This window comes from Stylophora pistillata, chromosome 2 (genome assembly GCF_964205215.1).
Source record: "Stylophora pistillata chromosome 2, jaStyPist1.2, whole genome shotgun sequence".
Lineage (NCBI taxonomy): Eukaryota > Metazoa > Cnidaria > Anthozoa > Scleractinia > Pocilloporidae > Stylophora > Stylophora pistillata.
In genome coordinates, this window is record NC_142520.1 from 49,354,428 (window position 1) to 49,363,712 (window position 9,285).

The 9,285-nt window shown below is 37.0% G+C and overlaps 1 protein-coding gene across 2 annotated transcripts; it reads left to right on the forward strand.

Moving 5' to 3' along the window:
- Positions 1–709: 709 nt before the first annotated feature.
- On the forward strand, positions 710–6,315 carry LOC111346752 (uncharacterized). 2 transcript variants are annotated; one of them, XM_088748094.1, is made up of 5 exons: positions 710–959; positions 2,249–2,550; positions 2,964–3,078; positions 3,257–3,379; positions 5,401–6,315. In XM_088748094.1, exons 1-5 carry the CDS (start codon positions 857–859, stop codon positions 6,021–6,023), a joined length of 1,266 nt encoding a protein of 421 aa, XP_088604220.1. In that variant the 5' UTR covers positions 710–856; the 3' UTR covers positions 6,024–6,315. The 2 variants fall into 2 exon arrangements, with proteins under 2 accessions (XP_088604220.1, XP_088604222.1); XM_088748096.1 differs by lacking the exon at positions 710–959 and adding an exon at positions 1,709–2,132.
- The last annotated feature ends 2,970 nt before the right edge of the window (positions 6,316–9,285 follow it).

Genomic DNA, 9,285 nt, shown 5'->3' on the forward strand with positions numbered 1-9,285 from the left:
ACCTGCTAAATTGATACCTGCTGGTCCATTACTGCCTCTTATCTGTTTATTTTATAAAGAGACATTCGCACTTCATGCAATTTACTGAAATAATAATAAAATATACAACTTTTCCTCGAGGCTACTAATTATAAGTCCCTGATCACCTTATTTCCTTATTTTCATTCCTTATTTTCCCTTCCAAATACCCATTACTACGTTAATCGTTAATCAGTTAAAACTTCAGATGTAAACAAGAAAACGCACAAATGCTACGTCTATATATCATAACCTGCTAATAACAGGGTTTGTTTTTAATGTTTTAAGGAGAACACCTTTCCTCATTCCATCAATATCACTGTAAAGCGAGAAACATTTTAGAAAGTAACGATTGCATATAATCGTTTTTTCGTCAACAACATTTAGAAGAGGTTATTTGAAAGAAGAGAAAGTAGAGATTTGACTGCCTCAAAGATGTTCTTAAGTGTAACTAAATCATGTTTCTTTGAAAAAAAACCAAAATGCTGAAGAATCATCTTTATAAATTAATAATGAACGTGGGTTTGTTATCGATAACTGATCTATCCTAAGTGAGTTACCACATAAGCGTAATGTGATTTTATCTTAAGGCCCGTCATAGTTAAGTATTTAGGTGTGCCGTTGCATGGGGCAAGGAGCGTTGTCAATCACAGAACTTAATTAAGCCAATTAGCATTAAATATTTATTGCTCTGCTTTACAGAAACGAACAAGGGAAGTGATCTTCTAATGGTCGTTGAATTAGGACCCACACCGCGATGTTCAGTCGCGCAACTAACTAAAACAGTCAGTGCACCAATAGTCTGTCAACACAAGATATATTTCAGTCGTATGCCGTGATGTATTTTAAAAAGAAAAGCTCCATTTTGTCGCTGCTTCCGTTTGGTTTTGTGTCTGTGCTTTTAGTGGAATGGTTACTTGGATGGGCTGTAGCAGACAAAGGTGATTTAATTATCATTCTCTCCTAAGTTGTATCATAAACTCAATATTTTGCTGGTATAGCATTCAAACATTTCACGTAGAGTATATTAATTTTTTTTCTTCTTTTTTTGGCTCTTCCTATCGCCACGGTATTCTCTTTCAACTATTCCAGAATCGAATGCAGTGAAGATCATCTTCTTTCCGGAGTAGAGGAAAAAAATTCCCAGCCTGTGTCTTGTTTGAAGCGTTCAAGATTATTACCAAGACACACATTAACTTTTAATCACAATACAGGGGACTACCATACGACATGTTTTATCCTCTTATAGAAAGAGCAATTGTAAAGAAACTGTTTCACCGAATAATATTAAAATAAAAGAGAAAAAAAGAAAAGGAAAAAGAAGTGGAGGAATATGAGGTGAAAAATTTCGATTATTCATTCATCTGTTTCAAAAGTTGCATGTTCTTAAAGTTTTACAACTGTTTCGTCCTAACAAAGGGAAATAAGGTAGGAAGGAAATCAACTTATACTGAAAATAAAGTGAGGAGTATTTAAGAACACTTATAAAGTTAAGTTATTCACGACGATGAAATTGTTTCATTCCTTTTGCTGAACTGTTGTCACTGACAAGTTCTCATCATGAAGAGTCGAAACAATATCTTTTCTAAGTGGAAATTGCTAACACTAACTGGTTCATTTTCGAAAGCACGTCAGATTTTGGACGTTGTCAGTTTACAAGACAACAGAAAAAGCAAATTTGGTGCAGTGAAATTAGTTTGTTTTTAGATATAAGTTATTGCATTTGAAATCTTGAAAAATTTTAGAAAAATTCTTAAAAAAAAAATATATCGCTCTCACTAACTAATCAATAATATACAAAGTTGTCATTAAGAGTGGACTCCCTGTTTATTGCTTTCTGAACTGATAGACTACTTGCAGCCTGGGTATATTTACATTTACGACAGGTTATCAATTGATATGTGATCTGTTATGCCAAATATACAAAAAGCCCCTAGAATTATTGTATCATATCATTTTAAAGTCTGACAAATTACTTACAGTTTGCTATAAAATTGCTTAATTCAAGAGCAAGGGAACTGATCAGATTTCGACCACATGGGGATAATGGTAGCATACAACTTTAAATGATCTTATAATTAAGACTTCCCAAAAATTCAAGGAGTTGTTTCCAAGTACTAGTGATAGTAGTTTTTCTAACACGTGTTTTAGAATTCTGATGATATATTGGGCATGAGTCGAAACTTGTAATAAATTGTTTCATTTCTTTTTTCATTTCTGGAAACAAAAGTCGCCGATTTACTGGTTAAAGGTAAACCTCTTAGCCGACGCACAGATGAAAAAATGGTTTATGCCAACTTTGAGCTTCACAAGTCTTTCTTTCTCAACATCACTACTATTGGTTTGGACCATGTTGTTGAAGGCCGCGAATGTGGATTTGCTTGTGTCAATATCCCTTCATGTTTCTCTTTTAACCTGGCTGCTTTTCATGACATCAATGGCACAATTCTGTGTGAATTGCTTCCATCGGATATCTACAACAACTCAGACAAGCTAATCCCCAGTCAGAGTCACCATCACTATAGTATTGCAGTAAGTTGCAAACGAAAACTGTTCACTCTGTTTTATTGAAAGGAAGAGGAGATGAATTACACGCGGTTGAATGCGTACGGAGAGGGGTTGATCGCAGAAGTAAGGAGAGGAGTTATTTGAGAAAATACTAAAAAAGGATTTTTGGTATTAGCGGGGAATGTTAACTTAGAGATACTGACTCCATTTGTAAAAACGGCTCATAAGGATATTCACTCTAACTGTTCAGCGAATGCCACATCTTCAGCGTTTCTTTTTCATTTTTATAAGTTATAAAGGATTTTTGGTATTAGCGGGGAGGTTAGCTAAAGATACTGATGTCATTTGTTAACATGGCCTATGATGATATTTACTACGATTGGCGAGCGAATGTCACATCTTCCGCTTTATTTCTCATTGCTATATGTTATCTTTAGTCTCCATGTATCAGTTGGCCTTGTCAGAACCATGGGAAATGCGCTCCACAGTACGAGAAGAATAGTTACGTGTGTGTTTGCGCGAGAGGATACACTGGGGAACATTGTGAAACGGGTAAGACACAATTAAGTGTACATTTACAAGACTGCTTCAAACTTAACCGACGGTATAATTATCTTCGCCAACAGAAGACTGCCCCAAATCTTAGTTGTTTACCGCTATCCTCCTGTCATCGTATATTTCCAAATTCTCCTGTTAATTTACCCAAAGGTTAATTTCATTTTTCCTTCAGATATTGACGAGTGCAGTACTTCCATTCGGCCTTGTGACGGTAATGCAGACTGCCACAACACTAAGGGCTCCTACAGCTGTTCCTGTAAAAGCGGATTTATTGGGAATGGAAAAACATGTACAGGTAAACCCTATTTGTTGTTAATCTGTTTGTCATAACAATGTGAAATGCGCTGCACAGTACGAGAAGACGTACAGTTACGTTTGCTTTTGCGCGAAAGAATACGCATGGGAACATTGTGTGACTGGTGAGACACAATTTAATGCACGTTTCATTAACTGCTTCAAACTTAGCTTGTAAGTAAGTGAGTTTATTTTAACAGGGTAGCCCATTCAGCAACGAGGCTGTTATCCATAGGGGCCCTGGGTAATAAAGATATGTACAATTTAAAAATTTAAAATCAGAATAAAAATTATAAAAACTCTAAATAACATTTAAAAGGCTAAAATATAAAAAGAGATAAAATGTTTATAGATTTCTAGAGGATAAAAATTACAAATAAAAATGTTTAATCATCAAACTTTTAAAATTACTCAAGGAGGGGGCACTCTTGACATAAGCGGGTAATGCGTTAAAATAGATTGTTCCTGCATACTTTAAAGTTCTCTTGGGGCAGGTCGTTTCGTCTTCGAGTCGTATGATTATGAAAAACACTATTCCTTGCTAAAAACTGAGTAAGATATTTTGGAACCAAATTATTTAAGCTCTTAAAAACTAAAATACATTTATGCAGTTTCCTTCTACAGGCTAAACTTAACCAGTTAAGAACGTGGAGGGTGTCTTTTGAAGTTTTCCTCTGAAGAATAATTCGAGCCGTACGGTTTAGTAAGCGCTGAAGCTCTTTGCAACATCCGTTCTGAGATTTCCCCCTAGGCGACATCGACATAGTCAAATCACAGCTGCGCTAGTAACCATTTGTCTATCCATGTGATCCTAAACTAAGATCGGTGAGATAAACGTCAGCCTGCAGTTTCCCTGGAGTGTTTCCTGTGGAAACCTGATCGGTGGATGTACAGTTAAAAAAGCTAAGAATTGAACCTGAATAGCACCCTCTAGGATCTTTGATACTTTGGGAAGGACTGAGATCGGCCGATAATTGTTCTCATCGTTCCTTGTTTCTGATTCAAAAATAGTTGTTTTTTTGTTTGGTAAAAGCGCATTTAGAGTTCACAATTCCCGAGAGTCTTGTTTTTCACTTAATTGGTTTGAATAATAGTTTGCTTTTTCTTTACGAGGTTTCATCGACACAATATTTCGCAGCCTTTTGTAACTGCTCCAGTGAGGCTCATTGCTAGCATGAATAGCTTTCTTGTGATGATAATTGCGCCTTTTCCCCAAATCTTTTACAGTGGGTGTGATCCATGGTAACGATTTCCCGCGCACATCTGGGGTATTATCGTCAAGTCATGTTTCGTTTAAAGAAAGAACGTAGGGTTCATGCTCATTAAAAAATAGGCGTATTTCATCCAGTTTGTTTCGTAAACTGTGCATATTTAGATGATAAATTCTTAAGCCTTTAGTACTGTAAGGGGGAGCAAAAGCTGGCCTGGGATTCGGTGATACATCGTTTGCCAGGAGAATTAAGTTTGCGGCTAAGGTGACATCAATTAGCCATGTGGCAAGAAGTTTTACACTTAACTGACGGTGTAATTCCCCTCCAAAATTAGATAGCGCCTCAAATTTCAGCTGCTTACCGCTTTCCTATTGTTATCATTGATTTCCAAATTCTCTTGTAAATTTACCCAAAGGTTAGTTTCCATTTTTCTTCAGATATTGACGAGTGCAATGCTTCCCTCTGGCCTTGAGACGTTAATGCCAATTTCCAGAACACTCCTAAAACTGTTCTTGTAAAAGTGAAAAAAAAAAAAAAAACATGCACGAGTAACCCTATTTTGCCAACTTAATAACTTTATCTTTTATAAATATATTTCCTTTATGGTCACCAAAAAATTTTTCATGGTTAATTTATTTTAATAATGACGCCAAGAAAAACAGAAGAAGGTTGAAACCATTGCACAAGCTAGAAAAAGAATAAATTATTATCCTTTCCAATATGGCCATCCAGAAAGACTCAGAAATAAAATTAAACTATCCATACATTGTTATCAAAAACAGAAAAGATGAGAAATGTACTTTCTTTGTAGGCTGGACTCTTATCGCTCGATTCTCAAACAGCGATGGAAAGAACTGGATGCGTGACGATGGCAACTGGTGGTATGACCAGAAAGCTGCTATTGGAGCGACAAACAACCCTTCCGTGAACAGCGATATGATCTCAACAGCCTTTTGGTCGGTCAACGGTAGCGAAATAAAGATCACGCGCAGTGACGACCCCAGTCACACTCCTCTGTTACAGACCACAGGTAACTGTTTGGGTGGACAAACATTTCGATCTAAAATCACAAGTTATGGCGACTTTAGAAATGGCACAGTTTGGGCCAGTGATCAGTGTCTTGGAAACTGTACGGTTCAATATGGCGGACAATACCAGTCAACAGACGGGTTTCAACAGGCTGAGTGCAGTGGAAACATCCAAAGCGCCAACAAGATCGGCTTCTGGTGTGACTGGGATATTGGTGATGGATCAGTGATGATGATTGGTGGAGGAGGAAGTAGCTGTGCACGTGCAGATCATGGGATTGGAATCACAGAAACTAACGAAGCTTCTTTTGTTCTGAAAAACCAAGAGGAATATGACTTTGGATATAATGCTCACATTAAAAGCGCTCCATCCCAATCCTACTCGTTGAACTTATGGATCAGTTAGAAATAACCAGCTTTTAACTTTTCAAACTTAGATTATATTAGATCTGAAGAACTTTCAAGATATGATATTATTCATTTCGTGTTACATCGTGATACAAGTAAGATAAACATTGTAAAATGATTAGTAACAGCGCACCTGTTTCCTCTTACAGCAAAGATAAAATGGCCTGACCATCACCCCAGCCGCAACGCTATAATATTTTTACATCTTGAGATATTTGCTGGCAACAATTTAAATGATAAAAAGAACTTTTAGAAAGAATCATATTCAATAAAATGATTCTAAGTCGCAACCACAACTTATCTTTTCAGGGAAATGTGAAGTATCCATTGATGATTGTTTAGTGTTGTCAGAAATGAAATATGCAAGATATGTTAAATATCTCATAATTAATGGGTTATTTCATCAAAAAATTGCTGAAGCTTTATCGAGCGCTACATGTTTGATTGGATGAGCATAGAGAGAATAATTAGATGACTAAATTGATGTTTTAATAAATGAACATGTAAAAACGAACGCAAAAAAAGCCCGCGTAAGACAAAGAAGTCAACTCATGAGAGTCATCATGGGACTTGGAGTATAATCATTGAACAGTTTTAAAAAAATCGAACGAAGTCTAAAGTAGCTAGATTGAAGCCATTAATTGATTAGACACCCTCTTGGGGGAAAGGGGTTGTGAGGAAAAGATCTTGGGTAGGGGATTACAAAAAAACATTTTTCAATTTGAATGTCACTGCTCAATTCCAAATCTTCAACAACATCTCATTGCAACTACTAAAAAACGAGTTATCTTTATTCAGCTTCATTCCCTTCTCCGATCTTTTTGTAAGTTGCGCTTTCCTTGTGTAACATCAAATAACTCGAAATTCAGTACACCAAATTAACGCAGGTCACATTAGACAACGGAAAGCACAACAATCCTTTTCAGTCAATCATCACGACAATGAGTTCAATACAACAACTCCTTTTGAGTTCAAATGAAAAGATTAAAAAAAAAAAACCCTGAATGTAAGGTCAACTGGTAGGTTTCCGGCCTGCACTCGGTTTAAGCTTATCACGTTTCCAAGTAACTCAGTCGCGACAAGGATAAAAATAAGTTGGAAAATTTAGTCATATCAGTCACACTGGAAGTGCAAATCTTCAGGGGAAGAAGGCAAGTCAGTTCTGCGAGGGCTTCATGTTAAATAACTCCTTGGATTAATGAGCGTCCCTCCTTAAATAAAGTTTATTGATTGATTGATTGATTGATTGATTTTCTTTCAGGTTTATTATTAAAGTTATTCACCAGAGGACCCTAAACGTCGCGAGAATCCACCATAGACACTACATATAAAGCTCGGGCAAAATGTACAACAATGTTTTTAGAAAGAGCTCATCGATTCTTTCTCATATTTTAATTCTAGATATTGTTACCCCTTTTCTTGAGAATGGAAACGATCAACAAGCGAACGGAAATGAAAAAGGGAGAGGGGAGGGTACTTCGTAGTGATATACTAACGGAGAGTGTGCTGCTGGAGGGCGTGGCATTTTCATTACTGGATTGACTAAAATGATGTTGCATTTTCAATAAAGTTATTAGAGTGGGATCGCACGTTTTCGGGATTTTTGGGGTAAGAAAATTCTTGTAATTAGGTATTTTAATATAGGATACACATCCAACACCCCCTCGGAGGGGGGGGGGGGATATAAGGGCATGATTTTTATTCCTCGAGAAACCCCCAGACAGTTGAGTATTTCTCGATTTCCGAACGTTTTGTGAAGTAATCGAAAAATCAAAATCGTAAACATCAGTAACCATCCTTGAACTCGTCACTTAGCTAACAGCAGCCGTAAGTATTGTGCTATGGACTCACCTGGTGATCTTTCAGGCGATCGAACACAGCACCAACTTATATTGTAGGGATAATAAAGTGAAAAGACTTACAATACTACGAACCTTACACTTACATCATTAGTTTTTCTTTTTCTTTTTCGTTTTTTCTTTTTTCTGGTCTTTGGCTTATTCCAATCTTGAAAAGCACTAGTTGGATTTAAAAAGAAAAGGGGGGAAGAGTGTGTGAGACTAGTACAAGCCAGACTTTGATCGTCAAGATTTGTTCCAAAACTGCTATAGATATTACAATTATCACCTTTGAGACCACACACATTCTGAAAACCGGATTGATTCTGGCACAGGATCAGGCCTGTGGACTCTTACTCTTCTCACGCAATGATAGAAAAATCGATTGATAACGGTTTACTTTGAGTCTATCCTTTTTTCGAGGGTACAGGGTACCTTCTTTAATTGATAAAGAAAAATTAAACCGAATTATAATTAAAAAATTTAAAGTAATTAAAGAAAAACAAACAACTTTTTGTAAGATACGGATTTCCCCGAAAATATAGCGAGTGGGGGAGGGGCGAGGTAGTGAATAGCAGGTGGACATCCCAGTTCGTTTTTAAAAACCTGATCAGTTTTCAAAAAGTCAAATTAAGAACCCACAGAAAGCTTATATTCGATCATAAATATAGATAGATTTTCCATGTTTCTGTAACATCACGATGAAATGTGACCAAAATAAGCGAAGAAAAAGCCCGATGCCTTTATAAATGGTTTCACAACATGGGGTGTAATCCAGCTGTCAAGGAAACTCTCCTGATCTGTCCGAGCTCCAGAGAATATAATTTCCCGAATAGAATCGGTCACATTTTCTGACCTCTAAGTATGCCGACGGATAATATCGGCAAACAACAGTAGGCACCATAGTTCCACTTCGCAGGTTTGGAAGGTTTTTAAGCAAGAAGTGATTGCTCGATTCGAGAATGTGGATTCCTCTTCGAATGCACGAGTCGAAGAAATGTGACAAAAAAGGAAAAGCGCGATGTTTTTATTACTGGTTTCACAACTTGGGTGTAATCCAACTGTCAAGATCCAACCGCTACAACACGACGGAAATTGCTGTGGCTCTAAAGTGGATACATGATATTCAAAGATCGATTGTTAGTTCTTCTTCACAGAAATGAATGAGTTGATCACTGAGACCGGAAATTTCGACCAGGTCCCGTGTATTATGAAAATTGCGCGGTTTTTACTTTTTGGTGGTTTTTGGCTTAGTGTTCTCGATAAAAATAAATAATCAATTTAAGAATAGACACTGCGATTAGTCTCTAATCTTGGCGATGGCGATTTGTGGGGAGGGCGAAATATACGCGCGCGTGCGCGTGAAAATTTCGAGAAGACTCTACGCCAGGGGAGCATGAGAGTCTAATAAACTGTATCGGA

Coding starts and splice junctions, on each gene's coding strand:
- LOC111346752 (XM_088748094.1), top strand. CDS start 857: ATGTATTTTAAAAAGAAAAGCTCCATTTTGTCGCTGCTTCCGTTTGGT. Junction 960..2,248: donor ATGGGCTGTAGCAGACAAAG/GTGATTTAATTA, acceptor TGGAAACAAAAG/TCGCCGATTTACTGGTTAAA. Junction 2,551..2,963: donor ACCATCACTATAGTATTGCA/GTAAGTTGCAAA, acceptor TGTTATCTTTAG/TCTCCATGTATCAGTTGGCC.